At 47.5% G+C, this 23,755-nt stretch overlaps 1 protein-coding gene and 1 pseudogene across 4 annotated transcripts in view; one reads left to right on the forward strand and one right to left on the reverse strand.

Moving 5' to 3' along the window:
- The window catches only part of MDGA2 (MAM domain containing glycosylphosphatidylinositol anchor 2), a 682,071-nt gene that overhangs the window by 57,039 nt on the left and 601,277 nt on the right, over positions 1 to 23,755 (reverse strand). For all 3 annotated transcript variants that reach the window (XM_084833668.1, XM_084833657.1, XM_084833679.1), the window contains exon 11: positions 16,259 to 16,436. In XM_084833668.1, the coding sequence (XP_084689794.1) occupies positions 16,259 to 16,436 (178 nt within the window). The remainder of the gene's footprint in view (positions 1 to 16,258; positions 16,437 to 23,755) is intronic.
- On the forward strand, positions 3,733 to 4,235 carry LOC146356819 (large ribosomal subunit protein eL20 pseudogene; annotated as a pseudogene). The gene has a single exon (XR_014787595.1). The product of XR_014787595.1 is annotated as a large ribosomal subunit protein eL20 pseudogene (transcript).

The raw sequence follows: 23,755 nt of genomic DNA on the forward strand, positions 1-23,755 counted from the left end.
ATAAATGGACCATAAATGGAGCAGAGCAGAGGAAGCTGCTCCAGCTGGTCTAGGGACTATGGAAGCAAGCAAGCTCCGAGAGAATGAGCAATCCAAGTGGGTGAGCAGGGAGAACAAACAGGAGTTAGCCAGGGCAGTTCAGTAGGGGAGGTGAAGGGGGAGGCCCCTAACATTTTTTAAAATTCCTTTTTCTTGTAACACACACTTCCATACCAGTGGGACTCTGTTTTTAACCTCCAGTGAGTAGAGGCACAAGCTACTCTAGAACAATCAGAAAGCTAGACACAAAAAGGGAATAGCGGCAATGGAAGGAGCCTCCAGTGCTGGTGACCTGCAATGTTTGTGCCATGTTTGTTTCCTTGCCTGAGATCAACATGGTAAAACAAGTGCAACAAGTGCAAGCTGATCACGCTGTTGGAAGAAGAAGTAAGAGGACTGGAGAGGAGAGTGTCAACCCTCGAGGGAATAAGAGAAGATGAAGAGTTCTTGGATAGAACGATGGAACTACAGTAGCAAAGCAAAGTACAGACGCTAGAAAGCTTAGCGATGACCTGAAAACAAAAAAAAAGACACATATAGGACATGAAATGAAGGCCAAGCTACAAAGGAAGAATACAAGCAGGTAGCACAGAATGGCAGGGATGGTGTCAGGAAGGCTAAAGCTGAGAACGAGCTGAGGTTAGTGAGGGATGCTAAAAGCAACAAAAAGGCTTTCTTCAGCTACGTGCATAGTAAAAGGCAGAGGAAAGAAAGGGTGGTTCAAGTATAAAACGAGGATGGCAAAATGACAACAGATGACAAAGAAAAGGCAGAAGTGCTCAATTCCTACTTTGGCTCAGTCTTCTCCCAAAAGAGGGTCTATGACCACCTGGGAAAGGCGAAGTACAGGCTGAAGGGGCAGGATTGCAGCTTGAGATGGAGAGGCATATGGTCAAGGAACACCTAATTACTTTAAAAGACTTCAGATCTCCAGGGCAAGATGAACTGCATCCTAGAGTAATAATGGAATGGGCAGAAGAACTCTCAGAACAACTGTTTATTATCTTTGAGAAATCATGGAGGACACGTGAAGTACCAGACGAGTGGAGGTTGGCTAATGTTGTCCCTATCTTCAAAAAGGGAAAAAAGGAGGAACCTGGGAACTACAGACCAGACAGTCTGACATCAATCCCTGGGAAAATTCTGGAGCAGATGATGAAGCCATCCATCTGTACGCACCTTGACAATAATGCCGTGATTACTAGGGATGTACGAAAGTCACCTTTTCGCAGGGGTGCTTCGCGGTGGGGGGAAGGCACTTCGCATCTCCCCCTGAAGTTCAGGCGAGGGGGGGGAGGCGTCCTGCCTCGCCCGGCCGAAATTCAGGCCAGGGAGAAGCGCCCCGTCTCCCCGGCCGCGAAACAAAGTGTAACCCCCCCCCCAAAACAAAAAAAACCCCGTGATAGGCTACGTAACGATTAACGTAGCCTATCACGGCTAGATTTCCAAAGTCAGCCGTGATAGGCTACGTAAATTGTTACGTAGCCTATCACGGGTGACTTTGAAAAAAAAAAAGTGTGTACACAAATGGCGGCGTCCTATGGGCGCCGCCATTTGCGTTCCTTATTTGGTCCCGGTAGTCTATGTTAAGATTTACGTAGACTACCGGGACCAAATAAGGAACACAAATTTGCGTACGCGCTTTTTTTTTTTCAAAGTCACCCGTGATAGGCTACGTAACGATTTACGTAGCCTATCTTGGCTGACTTTGGAAATCTAGCCGTGATAGGCTACGTTAATCGTTACGTAGCCTATCACGTGTTTTTTTTTTTTTAACTTTGTAATGGCGGCGGCGGCAGCCGGTCGGAAGACCGGCTGCTGCCCCCGACGAAAGGCCGATGAACCGCCGCCGGGACCCGCCGCCGGGAGAGACATTCGGCAAAGGTAAGTCCCATTACGGGGGGGGGAGCGGGGGTTGGTGGAGAATTTCACCGCCGATTTCGGGGGGCCGAATGCGTTGGCACTCAGCCCCCCGAAGATTCGGGGAGAAATCTCCACCATCCCTAGTGATTACTCGAAGCCATCATGGATTTGTCAAGAACAAATCCTGCCAGATGAATCTGATCTCATGTTTTGACCAGGCCACCTCCCTTGTGGACTGTGGGAATGCTATGGATATAATAAACTTCGACTTCGGCAAGGCTTTCAACAAAGTGCTCCACGATATCCTGATGAGCAAACAAGCTCAAAATGGGCTAGATGAAACAATGCTCAGGTGGATCCACAGTTGGCTACAGAATCGGACTCAAGGAGTGCTTATCAATGGGACCTTCTCAAACTGGGGAGAGGTAACGAGTGGGATACCGCAGGGCTCAGTCCTGGGCCCAGTGCTCTTCAACATTTTTATTAATGACTTGGAGGAGGAGGTGCAGGGAATGCTGATCAAATTTGCAGATGCCACAAAACTGGGCAGGATAGCTAATACTTTGGAAGATAGAAACAAAATTCAAAGTGATCTTGATAGACTGGAGCACTGGGCAGAATACAACAGAATGGCATTTAATAGGGACAAATGCCAAGTTCAGCACCTAGGAAAAAGGAACCAAATGCACAGTTACAAGATGGAGGATACGTGGCTCAACAACACTACAAGCGAGAAGGATCTTGGAATTGTTGTAGATCACAAGCTGAAGATGAGCCAAAAATGTGATGTGGCTGCAAAAAAGGCAGATGCTCTTTTGGGCTGCATTAACAGAAGTATAGCTTCCAAATCACGTGAAGTGCTAGTTCCCCTCTACTCAGCACTGGTTAGGCCTCATCTGGAGTACTGTGTCCAGTTCTGGGCACCACACTTTAAGAAGGATGCAGACAACCTGGAAAGGGTTCAGAGGAGGGCAACAAAGATGATCAGGGGACTGGAAACAAAGCTCCATGAGGAGGGACTGAAAGAACTGGACATGTTTAGCCTTGAGAAGAGAAGACTGAGGGGAGGTAGGATAGCGCTCTTCAAGGACTTGAAAGGTTGTCACAGAGAGGAAGGCCAGGATCTCTTCTCAATCATCCCAGAGTACAGGACACAGAATCATGGGCTCAAGTGACAGGAAGCCAGAATCCGGCTGAACATCAGGAGAAACTTCCTGACTGTTAGAGCAATATGACAATGGAACCAATGACGTAGGGAGGTGGTGGGCTCTCCCACGCTGGAGGCATTCAAGACTGGAGGCTGGACAGCTACCTGTCAGGGATGCTCTGACTTGGATTCCTGCATTGATCAGGGGGTTGGACTCGATGGCCTTGTAGACCCCTTCCAACCCTACTTTTCTGTGTTTCTATGATTCTACACCTCTAATTTTTACAGCTTACACTTGTAATTTGATTTACAGATTTACACCTGTAATCTTGTGTGAATGGCCACTTTACAGCGGCCATTTGCGTATATGTGGATTTACAAAAAACGCCAAGCTGCCATTTTTATGCAAAATGGTGGCTTGGTGAGGATTGGGTGGCCACGTGCCACTTACTGGGCAGCTGTGGACTGACCAACGTACAGCAAACAGGTTTGGGTGCCTGGCAAGGGTCCGCTGAGTGGCGCATGGTGCAGACAGGGGTGACTTCAGCCATCCCTATCCTTCAGTGAGTGTTTCACCCTGTCTTTAGGCAATGTCATTATGTAACAGTAGGAAAATATTGGTACCAGAATGTGCATATCTTCCTTTTCCCTTTGCTCTTTGCTCCTAATCATGATCTTTGCTCCTAATCATCTTTGCTCCTAATCATGTTGTTGCAAAGTCCCGTTTCTGGTACTTTGTTTCTCAGCTGAAGAAGATGAAGAAATCTTCTGGGGAAATTGTGTACTGTGGACAGGTTTTCGAGAAGTCTCCGCTCAGGGTGAAAAACTTTGGTATCTGGCTGCGTTATGATTCTCGTAGTGGAACTCACAACATGTACAGGGAGTACAGGGATTTGACAACTGCTGGAGCTGTTACACAGTGCTATCGCGACATGGGAGCCCGTCATAGGGCCCGTGCTCACTCAATTCAGATCATGAAGGTTGAAGAGATTGCTGCTAGCAAGTGTCGCAGACCAGCCGTCAAGCAGTTCCATGATTCCAAAATTAAGTTCCCTCTGCCACACAGAGTTCTGCGTCGCCAGCATAAACCACGCTTCACCACCAAGAGACCAAATACATTCTTCTAAATGCAGACTTACTTCATGTGCTCTGGGTTTCAATAAAGTTCTTAAACATCAAAAAAAAAAAAAAAAAAAATGAGTTGGCCAGGGGAGTTGCAGTGGTTGAAGAGACAAAGGAGACAAAGGAGACAGAGGCTAAGAGGTAAGTGGGTTGCAGGAAGCCCAGGGCGCTGCCCTTTATCCTTCTGACTGGCTGTGAGCTCACCAGGAGCTTCTGAGAGCTCCAACTGAATTGGAGGGGTGCGGCCTGAGTACTCCCAGCAGCTGACTGGGCGGGAAGCTTCAGTCTGTTTCCCGCCTCCCAGCTGAGCAGAGCAGAGCAGAGCAGAGCAAGCTGCTCCAGCTGGTCCAGGGACTACAGAAGCAGGCAAGCTCCCAGAGAGCGAGCGAACAGAGCGAGCGAACAGGGGGAGCAAACAGGAGTTGGCCAGGGGAGTTGCAGTGGTTGAAGAGACAAAGGAGACAAAGGAGACAGAGGCTAAGAGGTAAGTGGGTTGCAGGAAGCCCAGGGCGCTGCCCTTTATCCTTCTGACTGGCTGTGAGCTCACCAGGAGCTTCTGAGAGCTCCAACTGAATTGGAGGGGTGCGGCCTGAGTACTCCCAGCAGCTGACTGGGCGGGAAGCTTCAGTCTGTTTCCCGCCTCCCAGCTGAGCAGAGCAGAGCAGAGCAAGCTGCTCCAGCTGGTCCAGGGACTACAGAAGCAGGCAAGCTCCCAGAGAGCGAGCGAACAGGGGGAGCAAACAGGAGTTGGCCAGGGGAGTTCGGCAGGGGAGGTCAAGGGGGAGGCCCCTAACATTTTTTTTTTTTTATTTTTCTTTACTAACTTTTTTCCATTTATTTGTCTTGTAACACACACTTCCACACCAGTGGGACTCTGCTTTTAACCTCTACTGAGTAGAGGAGCAGGCACAGGCTAGTCTAGAACAATCACAAAGCTAGACACAAAAAGGGAAAAGAGGCAATGGAAGGACAAGACTCTCCAGTGGTGGTGACCTGCAAGGTGTGTGCAATGTTTGTTTTCTTGCCTGAGAACAACATGGCCTACACCTGCAACAAGTGCAAGTTGATCACGCTGCTGGAGGAAAAAGTAAGTGGACTGGAGCGGCGACTGTCAACCCTCCGGGGAATAAGAGAACATGAAGAGTTCTTGAACAGAATGGGGGAACTACAGCAGCAAAGGGCAGACCAGAAGCTTGAAGAGCAACAGCAAGATGAGGCAGTGGGAAATGCTGAGGTGAAGAAAAATGGAGTAGAGGATACTCCTTGGAAAACGGTGACAGTTAGGAGAAGAAGAACTAGACGCCACTCTGCACCAGTGGAAGCGGTGGAGCTGTGGAACCGATTCCAGGTACTTGCAGATGAGACTGGAGGACAGCCTGCAGAGGAAGAATCACAGGGGAACCTGCATGAGAGTGAGCAAGAGGCTAAAGGTCAGTCAAACAGAGGCGATGAAAACCAGGCCTACAAGAAGAAGAAGAGAAGAGTGGTAGTAGTGGGAGACTCCTTGCTGCGTGGGATCGAGACCCAAGTATGTCGCGAAGACCCATGGACTCGCCAGGTATGTTGTCTCCCGGGAGGACAGATTAGAGACGTGACTGAAAGGTTGCCTGCACTCATAAAGCCCACTGACAGGTATCCCTTTCTTCTCATCCATGTGGGAACAAATGATACCGCCAAGCGGAGCTACGAAGAGATCACGTCAGACTTTGAAGCTTTGGGAAGGAAACTCAAGAACTTTGGGGCCCAGATAGTTTTCTCATCCATCCTTCCAGTAGTTAGAAGAGGGATAGAAAGGGAACGAAAAATACTCCGGGTGAATGACTGGCTACGAAGGTGGTGCCGACGAGAGAGATTTGGATTCTGGGACCACGGGCTATACTTCCTGGAAGATGGGCTGTTGGCTAGGGATGGGTTGCACCTCACAAAGGCTGGGAAGAACGTGTTTGGCCACAGCATGAAGAACTTCATCAGGAGGGCTTTAAACTGAATCCTACGGGGAAGGGAGATGTAATGTTGGGGGTAACAATGGACGTAGGCGCATGCACTGCAATGGAGAGAACAGCGCTGATAGCGCCCAATAATAGTCTTCAGACACATGTAGGAAGAAAGCCAGACTATGAAGCACATGGTCTTCGATGTCTATATACTAATGCCCAGAGTATGGGAAACAAACAGAACGAACTTGAACTCTTAATACAGGAGGGAAATTATGACTTGATAGGTATAACTGAGACTTGGTGGGATGACTCTCATGACTGGAATACAGCAGTTGAAGGATATAACTTGTTCAAAAAGAACAGGAGGAACAGAAAGGGAGGCGGGGTTGCACTGTATGTGAAAAATACATATCTCTGCACAGAAATACAGGAGGAGGAGCTTGGTAGCCCCATCGAGAGCATCTGGGTTGAAATAAATGGAGCAAAGAATAAAAGGAACCTGGTGGTCGGAGTCTACTACCGGCCACCCAATCAAGGAGAAGCCAAGGATGAAACTTTTGAAAAGCAAATAGCCAATGTTTTAAGGAAGCATGATGTAGTAGTAATGGGGGACTTCAATTTCCCCGATATTTGTTGGGAGACAAATTCTGCAAAACATGGCCCCTCCAGGAAATTCCTGACTTGTGTGGAGGATCACTTCCTCCTACAGAAAGTAGAGGAAGGAACTAGAGGATCGGCTATCCTTGACTTGATCCTAACCAACAGAGATGACTTAGTGGATAAAGTAGCAGTTACAGGAACTCTGGGGGAAAGCGACCATGTTGTACTTGAGTTCTTGGTTCTAAGGGAAGCAAAAGCCGAGTGTACTCAAACGCGTACCCTGGATTTTAGGAAAGCTGATTTTAATAAACTCAGAACAATGATCAGTAAGGTCCCATGGCAAGCAATGCTAGCGAGAAAAGGAGTCCAAGATGGGTGGGAACTTTTAAAAAAGGAAATTCTCAAGGCACAATCACAAACAATTCCAACAAGAAGAAAAGGTGGAAGACAACAGAAGAAGCCAATGTGGCTTCACAAAAAGCTTAGGGATGACCTGAAAACAAAAAAGGACACATATAGGAAGTGGAAAGAAGGCCAAGTAACAAAGGAAGAGTACAGGCAGGTAGCACAGAATTGCAGGGATGGCGTCAGGAAGGCTAAAGCGGAGAACGAGGTGAGGTTAGCGAGGGATGCTAAAAACAACAAAAAGGCTTTCTTCAGCTACGTGCATAGTAAAAGGCAGAGGAAAGAAATGGTTGTTCAGCTATTAAATAAGGATGGCAAAATGATAACAGAGGACAAAGAAAAGGCAGAGGTGCTCAATTCCTACTTTGGCTCAGTCTTCTCCCAAAAGAGGGTCTATGACCCCCCTGGCAAAGGCGAAGTACAGGCTGAAGGGGCAGGATTGCAGCTTGAGATCGACAGGCATATGGTCAAGGAACACCTCATTACTTTGAATGAGTTCAAATCTCCAGGGCCAGATGAACTGCATCCTAGAGTCATAAAGGAACTGGCAGAAGAGCTCTCAGAACCGCTGTCTATTCTCTTTGAGAAATCATGGAGGACCGGGGAAGTGCCAGATGACTGGAGGAGGGCTAACGTTGTCCCTATCTTCAAAAAGGGTAAAAAGGAGGAACCTGGGAACTACAGACCAGTCAGTCTGACATCAATCCCTGGGAAAATTCTGGAGCAGATCATAAAGCAATCCATCTGGAAGCACCTTGACAACAATGCAGTGATTACTCGAAGCCAACATGGATTTGTCAAAAACAAGTCCTGCCAGACAAATCTGATCTCATTTTTTGATCAAGTCACCTCCCTTGTAGACCGTGGGAATGCTGTAGACATCATATACCTCGACTTCAGCAAAGCTTTCGACAAAGTGCCCCATGATATCCTGATGAGCAAACTAGCTCGAAGTGGGCTAGATGAAACAACGATCCAGTGGATCCACAGTTGGCTACAGAATCGGACTCAAAGAGTGCTTATCAATGGGACCTTCTCAAGCTGGGGAGAGGTAACGAGTGGGGTACCGCAGGGCTCAGTCCTGGGCCCAGTGCTCTTCAATATTTTTATTAATGACTTGGAGGAGGAGGTGCAGGGAATGCTGATCAAATTTGCAGATGACACAAAATTGGGAGGGATAGCTAATACTTTGGAAGACAGAAACAAAATTCAAAGTGATCTGGATAGACTGGAGTGCTGGGCAGAAAACAACAGAATGGCATTTAATAGGGACAAATGCCAAGTTCTGCACCTAGGAAAAAGAAACCAAATGCACAGTTACAAGATGGGGGATACGTGGCTCAACCACACTACGAGCGAGAAGGATCTTGGAATTGTCGTCGATCACAAGCTGAATATGAGCCAACAATGTGATGTGGCTGCAAAAAAGGCAAATGCTATTTTGGGCTGCATTCATAGAAGCATCGCTTCCAAATCCCGGGAAGTACTAGTTCCCCTCTACTCAGCACTGGTTAGGCCTCATCTGGAGTACTGTGTCCAGTTCTGGGCACCACACTTGAAGAAGGATGCAGACAAGCTGGAGAGGGTTCAAAGGAGGGCAACAAAGATGATCAGGGGACTGGAAACAAAGCCCTATGAAGAGAGACTGAAAGAACTGGGCATGTTTAGCCTTGAGAAGAGAAGACTGAGGGGAGATATGATAGCGCTCTTCAAGTACTTGAAAGGTTGTCACAGAGAAGAAGGCCAGGATCTCTTCTTGATCATCCCAGAGTGCAGGACACGGAATAATGGGCTCAAGTTACAGGAAGCCAGATTCCGACTGAACATCAGGAAAAACTTCCTGAGTGTCAGAGCAATACGGCAATGGAACCAATTACCTGGGGAGGTGGTGGGCTCTCCCACACTGGAGGCCTTCAAGACGAGGCTGGACAGCCATTTGTCAGGGATGCTCTGACTTGGATTCCTGCATTGAGCAGGGGGTTGGACTCGATGGCCTTGTAGGCCCCTTCCAACCCTACTATTCTATGATTCTATGATTCTATGATTCCCTTCCCATTCCTCTTTCCATTTGTATTGTGTCTCTTGGATCAGTAAGCCATTCTTTTACGCGGCAAATCACCTTGAGTGCTTTGGCTAAAACGCACTATGTAGCTTTAATAAATTACGGAGGTATGAGAATTTTGTTTTTGCTCACAAAACAAGCCCTGTTCACAACTTTGAATGCAAGTGCGAGCTCTTCGAAAAATTTCATAAATTGTCTAACATGTGCTCATGTTCAATTTGCACAAATTTCCTAAATTACAAATTTCATAATTTGTGCTAATTTCCCCCATAGACTGTGCTCGTATTGGATATGTGCAACTTTCTCCAGTTCACGTTTGCACAAATCTCCTAAGCCCCACTTGAGTTTATGGAGGAAATTTGCACAAATCGAACAGGGGAAAGTTGTGCAACTTCCACATTCGATTGCTGCCTGATTTGTGCATTTTCCCATTCACACAGAGCGAGCAATGATCCACAACATGAATGGGACTCAGGTATGAGATGAGTGGCGAGGCGATGTTTGGAGAATGCTGGGGACCTCACCCATCCCTGGAGCAAAAACATACATCAGTAATTTGAACCTAGAGAAATTAATCTGCTAATTCCGGAACATTTCTGGCATCAATTTGATTGTGTCTACTACCCAAATGCAGGAGCTGTATTGCTGTCCTAGAGATGGTGGAAGACAATACCTGGCTAACTGGCTCCTTTTTGGCGGTGAGTGAGTATAAATACAGGTGATACTATAAACATTTACTATGTAAGGATTCAAATGAAAGGCAAGGACTAGTTAAGCATTTACAACCCAGTCAGTGATCTGAGTCATCTTTTTCTCTCGCCCCTGCCAGCTCTTTTCCTCCTGCAGCCAAAGACCAATGAATCAGAGTGTTAATATTCTCAGTAAACTTCTAATTGCATGTGCGACAAGTCACACAAACCAAAGTGACTCGTTTTCCTAAAACAATGCCCCCCCCCCCCGCCTGCCTTTTTGTCTGCGGCAGCAGCAGCAAAGATTTTGCCTTTTTTTCAGGGTGCTTCCATTCAGACTCCAGGGTGGTCTTTTTTCCATTATTTTTTTTCATAATTTCAGTGTGGCCTTTTTTCATTGTTTTCTGTGCAACACTGCAGGATCAAGCAGTGGAAATGTGTAGCGCTCTGATGGTGATCCACTGGTCAGCTAAGACAACAGGTACAGGCTTCAGCTAGTTTGCAGCATAATCCTATATGTATTTACTCAGAAGTAAATCAGTAAATTTAAAGAAGTAAATCGAAATCAGATTGATTATGTCCTTTGCAGCCAAAGATGGAGAAGCTCTATACAGTCAGTCAAAACAAGACCTGGAGCTGACTGTGGCTCAGATCATGAGCTGCTTCTTGCAAAATTTCAGCTTAAATTGAAGAACGTAGGGAAAACCACTAAACCATTCAGGTATGACCTAAATCATATCCCTTATGAATATACAGTGGAGGTGAGGAATAGATTTCAGGGATTAGACCTGATAGACAGAGTGCCTGAGGAACTATGGACGGAGGTCCGTAACATTGTTCAGGAGGCAGCAACAAAATCCATCCCAAAGAAAAAGAAATGCAAGAAAGCAAAGTGGCTGTCTGATGAGGCTTTACAAGTAGCTGAGGAAAGAAGGGAAGCGAAAAGCAAGGGAGAAAGGGGAAGATATATCCAACTGAATGCAGAGTTCCAGAGAATAGCAAGGAGAGACAAGAAGGCCTTCTTAAATGAACAATGCAAAGAAATCGAGGAAAACAACAGAATGGGAAAGACTAGAGATCTCTTCAAGAAAATTGGAGATCTCAAGGGAACGTTTTGTGCAAAGACGGGCATGATAAAGGACAAGGAAGGCAGGGACCTAACAGAAGCAGATGAGATTAAGAAGAGGTGGCAAGAATACACAGAAGAACTATACAGGAAAGATCTGAATGTCCCTGATAGCCATGATAGTGCAGTCACTGAACTTGAGCCGGACATCCTAGAGAGTGAAGTCAAGTGGGCCTTAGGAAGCATTACTAACAACAAAGCTAGTGGAGATGACAGTATTCCAGCTGAGCTATTTAAAATCCTAAAAGATGATGCTGTTAAAGTGCTGCACTCAATATGCCAACAAATTTGGAACACTCAACAATGGCCGCAAGACTGGAAAAGGTCAGTTTACATTCCAGTTCCAAAGAAGGACAACGCCAAAGAGTGTTCAAACTACCGCACAATTGCGCTCATTTCACATGCCAGCAAGGTGATGCTCAAAATCCTACAAGCTAGTCTTCAGCAGTATGTGAAACGAGAACTACCGGAAGTACAAGCTGAGTTTCAAAGAGGCAGAGGAACTAGAGATCAAATTGCCAACATTCGCTGCATCATGGAGAAAGCAAGAGAATTCCAGAAAAACGTCTATTTCTGCTTCATTGACTACGCTAAAGCCTTCGATTGTGTGGATCACAACAAACTGTGGCAAATTCTTAAAGTGATGGGAGTACCAGACCACCTTACCTGTCTCCTGAGAAACCTGTACGAGGGTCAAGAAGCAACAGTAAGAACCAGACATGGAACAACCGAGTGGTTAAAAATTGGGAAAGGAGTACGACAAGGCTGCATATTGTCACCCTGCTTATTTAACTTATATGCAGAGTACATCATGAGAAATGCCGGGTTGGATGAATCAGAGGTCAGAATTAAGATTGCTGGGAGAATTATCAACAACCTCAGATATGCAGACGATACCACCCTAATGGCAGAAAGCGAAGAGGATCTCAAGAGCCTCTTGTTGAGGGTGAAAGAGGAGAGTGCAAAAGCTGGTTTGAAACTCAGCATTAAAAAAACGAAGATCATGGCATCTGGCCCCATCACTTCCTGGCATACAGAAGGGGAAGAAATGGAAGCAGTGACAGATTTTACTTTCTTGGGCTCCAAGATCACCGCAGACGGTGACTGTAGCCATGAAATTAAAAGACGCTTGCTCCTGGGGAGGAAAGCTATGGCAAACCTAGACAGCATAGTAAGAAGCAGAGACATCACCTTGCCGACAAAGGTCCATCTAATCAAAGCTATGGTTTTCCCAGTAGTAATGTATGGCTGTGAGAGCTGGACTATAAGGAAGGCTGAGCGCCGAAGAATTGATGCTTTCGAACTGTGGTGCTGGAGAAGACTGTTACGAGTCCCCTGGACTGCAAGGAGGTCAAATCAGTCCATCCTAAAGGAAATCAACCCTGAGTGCTCTTTGGAAGGACAGATACTGAAGCTGAAGCTCAAATATTTTGGCCACCTAATGCGAAGAGAAAACTCTCTGGAAAAGACCCTGATGCTGGGAAAGACAGGAAGGCAAAAGGAGAAGGGGACGGCAGAGGATGAGATGGCTAGATAGCATCACCGATGCAATGAATGTGGACTTGAGCACACTCCGGGAGAGAGCGCAGGACAGGAAGGCCTGGCGTGCTATGGTCCATGGGGTCACGAAGAGTCGGACACGACTGAACGACTGAACAACAACAAGCCCCACTGAGTTCAATGGGGCTTACTCCCTAGCAAGAAGGTATAGGGTCACAGCCTTAGTCTCATTCCCCCACTTCCTTTGTGGTTTCCTCATGCTGAATTTTAGACTGTAAGCCCCTTGGGGCAGGGACCTGTCCTCTTACACTCTGATGGCATAATAATATTAATTTCAACAGGTCTTGTGTCCTGCCTTTGAGGAGACCTCCTGGGCAGGTACCCATCCCCTCCTTGCAATGCCACCAGCACCATGGTCACAGCGAGGAACCGTGGGCATTTTCAAGCCTGATGTCTAAACTGGCTGGAACTCAGAAGTCAGGAGATCAGAGAGTGCCAGTCCCACTCCACTTGGTGCTATAGGGCTTCAAGGCCTGCCACACTGCCTCCATCCACCTGGTCAACGTGCCGTGGACCAAAAGCACCAAGCTACACCTGTGTGCTTCTTTCTGTCTCCCAGTCAGCCCCTTAGCCTCTGTGCCCCCTGCTGTATCCTGCCAGGCCCTTCAGCCTGAGTTAAATGCTTGCATTAAGGAGATCCCTGCTGGATCAGACCAACACAGGGACCCATGGCCTGGCTGGAGTCCAGCAGTAAAAGAGCCTTGAGTGTGGTGGCCCCCTGTCTCCGGAGGTCAGGCAGGTGCTAATCTTGTGTTGCTTTCAGCGCCTCCTGAAGACATTATTTCAAGAAGCCTTCCTTGAGGGACCAGCTGCAGTTTATTAAATGCAGAATTTGATTCTTTTAAAATGTTTTAGTTGCTTTAACATGGTGTTTTATTCTTTTATCTTTGTTGTTCAGTACTCTGAAATCTTGTGATGTGGAGCGGCATGTAAAAATTGTAAATAAAGAAATAAACTGAACAGTCCTTTTAGTCCAGCATCCTGCTTCCCACATGGCTAACCAGATGCCTTCAGGAAACCCACAAGTCGGACATGAAGGGTCCTCTCCGGAGGTTCTTTTTAGCCGCTGACAGACCTCTCTACCATGAATAGGTCTATCGTGGGCTTTGGCTTTCCATCTGGGTTACAAGGCCCATCCCAGCAGACCTCCTCTGGAGCCAGCTCCTTGTAGTCTGTGCAGCTATTGGGACCTGATCCAGCTGAGACCCAGGGGCTGAGTCGGATTGGTGCCTGATCGGATTGGTTGGGTGGCCCAGGGGCCTAAAGAGGGACTCTGGTTTCTTCTTGCCTTGTAAAAGCAGCATTTATGATAAGGGACGTGGAGTGCAGACAGCCCTCTGAAACGAGGGCGAGGGGGGTTGTAAACATTCAGTTAACTGCCTCTCGTTACTTGCTGGTAACAGCTTCATTTCTGGCCTTTGAAGAAGTTGCTTCCAGCTGCCAAAGGGTTGTGCTCTATTATGACAATTAATTTGTTTTAAAAGTGCTGGTAGAATTGGCTACTTTTAGCCCCCTGTCACTGACTGGTAAGAAGACTTGCCCTGTCTTGGGCCCCCCAGATGTGTGGGACTACCACACCACCACCCCAAGCCTGGCTGGGGATGATGGGAGTTGCAGCTGAGCACATCTGCAGCACCTCAGCCTGGGGAAGGCTGCCCTGCCCCAAGGCTGCTGCGGTAGTTGGAAGCCCTTGCCATTCAGGGGCATCGTCGGTGGCCTTCAAAAGCTGAGTGTACCGGGGGCCCAATGAGAAGCTCCCCGCCCCCTAGGGATGTCAGAGGATTCCACCACGGATCTCAGTGAGGCCAAATGCCAGCGCATTCAGCACACCGAAATCCATGGCAGAACAAAGCCCCCCCCGCGAGAGGCGCGCAAAACGGAACACTTACCTGGTGCCATTCGTGCTGCTTTGCGAATGGTGGCCTCGTCTGTGGCCGCCATTCGCTTCCCCATTTTTGCCATGATAGGCTACGTAAATACCTACATAGCCTATCACGGCTAACGCAGGGATGCCATTTGCATCCCTTTTTTTGCCGTGATAGGCTACGTAAATATTTACGTAGCCTATCACGGCAAAAAAAGGGAACACAAATGGCACTGGCTACGGTGGCCGCCATTTGCGTTCCTATTTTTTTGCCATGATAGGCTACGTAAATATTTACGTAGCCTATCACAGCGAAAGACAGGGGTGCAAAGGGCAGCTGCTACGCCATTTGCGCCCCTCTTTTTTTGCCGTGATAGGCTACGTAAATATTTATGTAGCCTATCACGGCAAAAGAACAGGAACGCAAATGGCGGCCGCCGTAGCCACCGCCATTTGCATCCGCAGGCTCTGCACGCCTGCGAATGCACCCGTCTGGCAGCTCTGCGGAGTTGCCGTGGAGCGGAGCTGGCTGGGTTAGGATTTCAGGGGGAGGTGCAGAGCGCCTCCCCCCCATCGCAAATCACCCCTTCGAAAAGGTAAGTGACTTTCGCACATCCCTACCGCCCCCTGCCCCCTCCCCAAACAACATTTTAATAAAAACGGGGAAAGAGTTTGGGGCACCAGGTTCTCCTTCCTGTTCCCGAACCTGTCACTGTTCAGTGGGCAGGAAGAGAAAGCAGGGTAAAGCGGGAGAGGGGAGAGAAAGAGCGAGGCTTGGGGCCGGGGGGGGGGGAGAAAGAAGAAGGCTCGGGACAGGGGAGGGAGAGAAATGGGGAGGAGAGGGGTTGGGGGAGAGAAAGAGCAAGACTGGAGGGTGGGAGTCGGGAGGGATTGAGAGAGAGAGAGCGCAAAGGGGAAAGGTCTGTGTGGACGGCGGGCCAAGAAGCAACTCTTTCCGCTTTCCTCTCCCTCCCAGCCTCTAGCCTCACTATTTCTCTCCCCCCCCACCACAACACACACACACCTCTTGACCAGCCAGGCCCCCATGGCAGCCATTATGTGACTAGCCACATCTTCCATAGGAGGCATTTTGTGGCGGTGCCCACAGCAGTTCCTCAAATTCCCTCATGTGTCATGGGTCCAAAAAGGCTGGAGATCCCTGGTTTACATGGTCTCTCGGATCTCTCCCTCTCTGGGCATGGCTAGATGTTGTGAAGGAAACAGGGGTGCCTGGGGCCTGTCTGTCCTTCGCCACGCTAAGGCAGAGCGGAGCGGCACTTGCAGAAAAGTACTGGGAAAGGAGTGCTTCTGTCTTCCCACCCGCCAATGCATGCACGCCCACACACGTCATGTCTAATAGATCTGTTCCCCACTCGGACCCTGAAATGATGCGTAAGCCTGGCTGAGGGAGAACCGGCTTCGGGGAGTGTGGAGGGAGGCAGAATCAGCAGGTTCACGAGGATTAGGTCTCCTTACAGCCCGCTCTCATACGCATGGGGTATTTGGTAGAGAAGCAGGTGGGGCAATTTGTCTGGCTAGAGCCAGTGGCACCAGAGGAACGCAGGGCCCCTCCCAGCTCCTGTCTGGCCTACTGGTGACAGAGCTCGCCATTCCCGGCAGGGTCTGGAAGGCCGGCACCTGGCAGCCTCGGGCTCATATTCCGATAGGCCGGGAGCGGGCAACCTGTGGTGCTCTAGATGTTTTGGCCTACGACTCCCACGATCCCTCTCTGCTGGCCAGGGCTGATGGGAGTTGCAGGCCCAAGCATCTGGAGGGCCACATGCTGCTCACCTCTGCGATGGACTTTCTCTGCAAAGGAGGCCTCACACTCATCGTCTTCTTACCACTGTATTTGATGACACGAATGGTGGAATCACCGTCTCCGAATATGGTGACTGGTGTCAGGCGAACTTCGTAAGCCTCGGGCTTGATCAGCTCTGTCAAGTTGTAAGTAATTAATTCTCCTTTCTGGATCTTCCCATTCACAGCAATTTCCTGCTCCCACCAGCGCTGCTGTCCAGCCTAGAAGGAGATACAAGCAGGGCATCGAGGTTTAAGCTTTAGAAGCACACCTATGGACAGTGGAATGAATGTCCTGAAAATCTTGAGAAGATGCACTGAACCAGATCAGGGGTAACATGCGAGCAGCTCTCCCTTTCGGGATCTCAGTGAGTCACAGAGCATATCTACACCAGCCTAAAATCCTGCATTTAAAACAGGGCTTTCTGCTTCCATTTTAAATGCAGGATCACAACAACTCCCTTTTTTACGTGTTTCCTTTCCCCATGCCCCCTTCTCCCTCCCTCTCCCCGTATCTGAGTCTTCCATCGTCTTTCATCGATCTCGCTCCTCTTCTTGCCATTTTTTCTTTTTTCAGGGAGGGAACTGAAGCAGAACACAACGAGGTAATTTGATAGCTCATTAACTGCGATCTATTTAAAAACAGAACAAAGGGCATTTAGTGCAGGAGATGCTCTGAACGATCACAGCGTCGTGTAAAGAGCCCGCAAACTTCCGTGAAGGAGCAATCTCAATCGCAGGATAAAAGCTCCGTGTGAAGGAGCTCACAGTCAAGGCAGGGGAACAGGAAGCACAGGATATCCTTCATGCATTTACTGAACTCTGTCTTGAATCTGTGACGTTCCTTGCTTTCAGAGCTATGCCAGCAATGGGGAAGGGCCACAGTTCAGTAGCAGAGCACATACCCTGCAAGCAGAAGGTCCCGGGTTCAATCCCCAGCATCTCTTGATAGGCCTGGGAAAGATTCCTGCCTGAAACTCTGGAGAACGACTGCCAGTCAGAGTTGACAATGCTGAGCTAGGTGGACCAAGGGTCTGATTTGGTATAAAGTATAGTCCTATGTTCCCAGTGCTTAGGAAAGGTGGGCTTAGGACGCAATCCTATTCAGATAGGCGGCTGCCTCCCAACTCGGAGGTGACTGCCTATCCAATGCAGGGCAGGAGAGGCAGGGAGGGGATCATTCCCTTGGCACTTCTCCTGCCCTGCATTTTCGGCTAGACAGCCAATTGTCTAGATGGCTCCATGCTCCTCTTCCGAGTGCAGAGGACAGGGCTTCTCTGCGCTGCCTCCAAGGCAGGGCAGATGTGGGGGGAGCTCAGTTTTCTGGGAACTGACCTCGGAGCACGGGGTCTGAGGTCGGTTCCTGGAAAACCAGATATCCTATGGCCATCTAGCCACTGTCTAGTGGCCATAGGATTGCTCCCGTAACACTACATAAATAATGGTTACAGTCTACTAGGATATTATTCTGGATAACCATCTTTAAAATGAATAGGAGCTGCACAAAAGCAGTATAGAATAATTTGCCCCAAATCTATTTATTTTCTGCCTAAATGTATTACTGGGGATAATCCGCCCCACATGCATACACCTTCCTTCAGAAAGAATGGGGGAAGTGAAACATCCCCCTTTTGCTACATATTTCCCCTGGTGACCCTTCACTGCCACCAAAACACTTTTCCAAATGCTGGTTTAATTGACAAGGCAAAACCTTCGATTTTGAGCGGCCAAATTCTTTGCTTTGCCAATGTTCTAGAAATCACACACAGTGGCTCACTGCAGGCACTCTTGTCCTCAGGGCGCTGAGGGGAAAACCATTCGGTATTTACTGGACATCCCAGGCGCACTTGGCAGGTGCCATCTTGATGAAATGTTTTGTTGTAAAATTAGGCCTGGCAAGAACATCAAAGTAATTCATTATTAGAAACTTTCCAGTATAGAAGAACTGGATGAGTTTATTAAAAACAATAAAACACCCCCCCTCCTCATTCAACAAACCTTTTATTCCACATCTTTAAATTGTACAAGAAACACAAGCAAAACAGGGCAAAACAACCCATCCCATCTGTCAAGTTTGATCTATGAGAACAAAAGGTGGATTCAAAGTAAATTGCTGTATGGAACATTTCCAGGTGCATTAATTCATTTGTTCCATCACTGAAGCACTTCATGATCCCCCGCGCCCATGCGCACACCCAAGGGTGTGTGATTCAAGGTGGAGCAAGATGCCAAACAGCTAGATGGTTTCAGGCAAAGGTTTGACGCATGTAGGCACAGACATGCATCTCTTATTTGTCCACTACGGTAACTCCATTGAACTAAAGCTGTTAATGTCCTGGGGACTTTCTCCACAACAACGGAAGGAGAAGGCAATCGTGGCTTACCCAGATTTTTCAAGGAGTGGCTTTGCACCACATAGGGCTCCATGAGCAAGTGTATTGCACCAGTAAAAGTTGCTTCACAGAACATACTGGGGGGGGGGCAGCATGAACATCATCTGACTGGCAGGGGCTGCTAAACCAAAACAGAGGTTCCCCCCCATCCAGGCTCCCCCCCTTTCTTCTTTGATAAAATCCTAGGAAGTTTTCTCCCCTGTTTTTAGGGAATTAGTGCTTTAAAATGTGCTATTTCAATGTGGGGGGAATCTCTGTAAATTCTGATGTGCAGATTCAGGGGACAAGACTCATTGTCCACACTGGGAGTTACTTCTGAGTAGACACTAATTGGTTTGTGGTGGGAAACACAGGGGGGACAGGAACAATCTCCTTCTCCCCCCCATTACTTCCTTCATTAGATGAACAATCATTAGAGGAACATACTGTTCTTGCTGCACTGCTGAGATCAATTGAAGCTTCAAAGCTTCGTATTAAGGCTCTCTAACTGTGTTACTTCGATTCACAGGAATCTCAGTAACTACAGTAGCCCAGTCCTGGGCCCAGTGCTCTTCAACATTTGTAGTAATGACTTGGAGGAGGAGGTGCAGGCAATGCTGATCAAATTTGCAGATGACACAAAATTGGGCTGGATAGCTAATACTTTGGAGGAAGACAGAAACAAAATTCAAAGTGATCTGGATAGACTGGAGCGCTGGGCAGAAAACAACAGAATGACATTTAATAGGGATACATGCCAAGTTCTGCACCTAGGAAAAAGAAACCAAATGCACAGTTACAGGATGGGGGATACATGGCTCAACAACACTACAAGCGAGAAGGATCTTGGAATTGTTGTCGATCACAAGCGGAAGATGAGCCAACAATGTGATGTGGCTGCAAAAAAGGCAGCTTCCAAATCCCGGGAAGTACTAGTTCCCCTCTACTCAGCACTGATTAGGCCTCATCTGGAGTACTGTGTCCAGTTCTGGGCACCACACATCAACAAGGATGCAGACAAATTGGAGAGGGTTCAGAGGAGGGCAACAAAGATGATCAGAGGACTGGAAACAAAGCCCTGTGAAGAGAGACTGAAAGAACTGGGCATGTTTAGCCTGGAGAAGAGAAGACTGAGGGGAGATAGGATAGCGCTCTTCAAGTCCTTGAAAGGTTGTCACAGAGAGGAAGGCCAGGATCTCTTCTTGATCATCCCAGAGTGCAGGACACAGAATCATGGGCTCAAGCTACAGGAAGCCAGATTCTGGCTGAACATCAGGAAAAACATCCTGAGTGTCAGAGCAATACGACAATGGAACCAATTACCTAGGGAGGTGGTGGGCTCTCCCACACTGGAGGCATTGAAGATGAGGCTGGACAGCCATCTGTCAGGGATGCTCTGACTTGGATTCCTGCATTGAGCAGGGGGTTGGACTTGATGGCCTTGTAGGCCCCTTCCAACCCTACTATTCTATGATTCTATGCTGGACACCATTTTGCATCCACACGGGGCAGTGGACGGACCCGGCCAGATCCAGTGATGCCAGCCTGCCAGGTAGGATCTGGCCAGGTCAGACTTCGCGGGGTGGCGGGGTGGTCTGTTCCGCCACGGACTCCGGGGGGGGGGGGGGGCTGGATTCTAAGAATCCGGCCTCATTGGAGTCTGTGGCAGAATTCTCCGCCATCCCTATGGAGAACTAGCTGTTCTCTTGTTGTCTATTTTCCATTTTCTTAATCTCTACACTCCTCGTTAGCAATATCTATTAGCAATCCAAGGAACATTGCCTAATTTCTAAGATAAAAGGCCATACCATTCAGTACATTTTAGCCACTCTTCTTTCCACTTCCTTGAGCTCTAGTCATGGATGTCAGGAAGCTATGGTCTCACTGTCATTGTGAGCTCCATGCTGACAATGCAGATTCCAGAGATGAAGAGGATACGGTCTGGCTATGTGCTTAGTGAATCAAAATATCACAGAATTGGCAACATGATGCTCCTGTGGCATGAGAACATGGCTAGTCATGTGGCTGAATTAAGTTGCATTAAAAAAAAAGTCAGACAGCAGTGATAGGTGATTAGAGAAAACATGGAGCAAGAAAGACTTGAAATAGAAAAGCAAAGCTTAGCTAAGGGGGGGACGGGACGGGACGGACACATTCCCAGTCTGCCAAACTCTGGAAGACTGAAGTGTCATTATTGCAAATGATGGATAAGTGCCCACTGCTACGTTAAAATATGTCCACGTTGCTCAAACATTGTCCTCTGGAACCAGGAGCACCAAAAAGGAGCACACCACTTATCACAATGGGGCCATGATTATATATATCCTAGCAGTACCTAGGAAGTCCATTTATTTGTTATCTGCTACCCCACCCACCGCACTGCTGGTAGGAATAAGCCATTAATAGTGTGTACAACAAAGACCAGAGTCACCCACTTAAATATTGCTTGTATGACACATTGCATCAGAAGGTCTGCTTTCAGAGAGAACACTCATTTGCCCTTAGATGAAAGTGGGCATTTCGTCCTCCATTTCTCATTTCTATTTATTTGAGCAAATATGATAACTTATAATAACATAAGAACAGCTGTGCTGGATCAGACAAAGGGTCCATCTAGTCCAGCACTCTGTTTGCACAGTGGCCAACCAGATGCCTATAGGAAGTTCACTAGCAGGACATGAGTGCAAAATCACACTCATGCTTATGATCCCAAGCATACTGCCCCTGATTCTGGAGGTAGCATATAGCCTTCAGGATCAAGAGCCACTGATAGCCTTATCCTTCATGAATTTGTCTAATCCCTTTTTAAAGTCATCCAAATTGGTGGCCATCACTGCATCTTGTGGTAGTGAATTCCACAGTTTAACTATGAGCTGTGTGAAGAAGGACTTTATCAGTGCTGAATCTCCCATCATTCAACTTCATGGGGTGACCCTAGGTTCTAGAATTATGAGAGGTGGAGTTTTCTCCCTATCCACTTTCTTGACACCATGCATAATTTTATGCACCCCAATCATGTCCCCCTTTACTTGCCTATTTTCCAACTCCAAAAGCCCCAAACATTATAAACTTTCCTTTATAATCAGGATTCAGCCAATGAGTCTGTTTTCAAAATTAGGGTTAAAATATGGAGAAACTCTGAGCATGTACTAAGTGCTTTTCCCTCACCACTGAAGCTAGAGTTCATGCAAAAAACACCCCCCCCCCGACTCACAAATGACATAACATGCATAGGACTGAGCTGAGAGGGTAGTCAATTCATTAGACGGAATTGGGTAGGTACTGTGTTAAGCTTGCAGTACCATGCTCACAACTCAGGACTTATTTCTGAGTAAACATGCAGAACATCAAGGTGCAAACCTCCCTGCAAAAGTAACTTGTGCTGGAATCCTATGCACACTTTCTTGAGGGTAAGCCTCATTAAACATAATGGGACTTCTCAGTAGGCATACATAGGATTGCATAAATTAGCAATATTTATCTCCCCTCCACTTAAAAAAACAAACCCCAAATTCCTTTTTTTTTTTTAAATTAAAGCTTTCTGTTCATAGGAACATAGGAAGCTGCCTTATACCCTGGGTCCATCTAGCCCAGAATTGTTGACACTTCCTGTCACTTGAGCCCAGGGTTTCAGGCAGGATTCTTTCCTAGCCATACCTGGAGATGCTGGGGATTGAACCCGGGACCTTCTGCATGCCAAGCATGTGCTCTACCATTGAGCTGCAGCCCTTCCTATTGCTGGATAATGGCAACTGACAAACAAAACAGCCCCAGTTTTGTTTCTCTGCACCCATGTGAACCCACTCTTCTCAAAGACTTGAGTGAGGAGGAGGAGAAAAGCCAACCCTCTTGTCTGTTTGTATGAAGTCAAATACAGTTCAAACTTCTCTTGCCCACCGAAGAGAATTCTCTTTAAGAATTCCCCAAGATATGCTCTGGGTGAAAGAAAGAAAGAAAGAAAGAAAGAAAGAAAGAAAGAAAGAAAGAAAAGGATAGGGGAGAGAAGAAGAAAAGAATGGTGATTGGGAAAGTGCATGGGGGTGGGGTGGGGGTAGAGAGAATTCCCTAAGCCAAGTGGCTCCTTTCAGAGAGGTGGTACTTCAGAGGAATTTAGGAGGCTGTGCAGGGTTTGCAATGACTGCACGTACTTAAATGAGCTTTATGAGGTGAGGTGGGTGAGTGCTTTTTCTAGCTTTTTTAAAACTGTTTTTGTTGTTGTTGTTTATTTGGTCAGTCGCTTCCGACTCTTCGTGACTTCATGGACCAGCCCACGCCAGAGCTTCCTGTCGGCCGTCGCCATCCCCAGCTCCCCCAAGGTCAAGTCTGTCACCTCCAGAATATCATCCATCCACCTTGCCCTTGGTCGGCCCCTCTTCCTTTTGCCTTCCACTTTCCCTAGCATCAGCATCTTCTCCAGGGTCTCCTGTCTTCTCATTATGTAGAACCAATTTAAAAGCTCCCACAGTTTCTTGATCATGACGCCATATAGTCCTAACCCTTCCTTTGGGATTATTTGAGTCCTACAGCTATTTAGGAGAAATTAAAGTGGAGGGGGAGAAAGAAGTTTGTGGAGGCTGTTTGGATTCTTTGCTGTACTGTAGCTACTAAACTTCTGCAGAATACAAAGATTCCAGTTCGGGGCAGTAAAATCAGATGCTGTGTGAAATACCTGTATTTCACATGGAGCTCTTTCTTCCCTTCCTTCTCCCTCTTCAAAATTTAATTGCAGGCAAGCTCCCAACAGTGGGCATGTAAGAGCAGAAAAGAAAAGTAGGGGGAGAGAGGTTTTTTGCTCCTCAAAAAAACCCTACACCAGAGGTTATGGATAGTGACCTCCTAATGGTCACCTTAAACACCTTCTGATTAGGATCGCTAATCCCCTGGATGACTTAATAGTTTTTACTTTTTGTTTTAGACTTTGGGAAAAGGAAACTTTATGCATGGCTAGCACAAAAACCACTTGACCTGTCGGAAATTCGGTAGGTTCAGTCAGCTCCACAGGGCCTGCTAGGTCCCCAAATTCCATGAATGTATGTGGAAGCACAAATAAAATATAGCTCTTTGCTTTGACACATTTTCTTGAAAATAGCAAACTTTACCTGTGACTAGCACAAAAGTCACTGGACAAAACTGCCTGAAATTTGGCAGACTCAGTCAGCACTATGGGGG

This window comes from Heloderma suspectum, chromosome 1, assembly GCF_057233095.1.
Source record: "Heloderma suspectum isolate Gila_16-S chromosome 1, 16-S_ref, whole genome shotgun sequence".
In the NCBI taxonomy this organism is placed as follows: Eukaryota; Metazoa; Chordata; class Lepidosauria; order Squamata; family Helodermatidae; genus Heloderma; species Heloderma suspectum.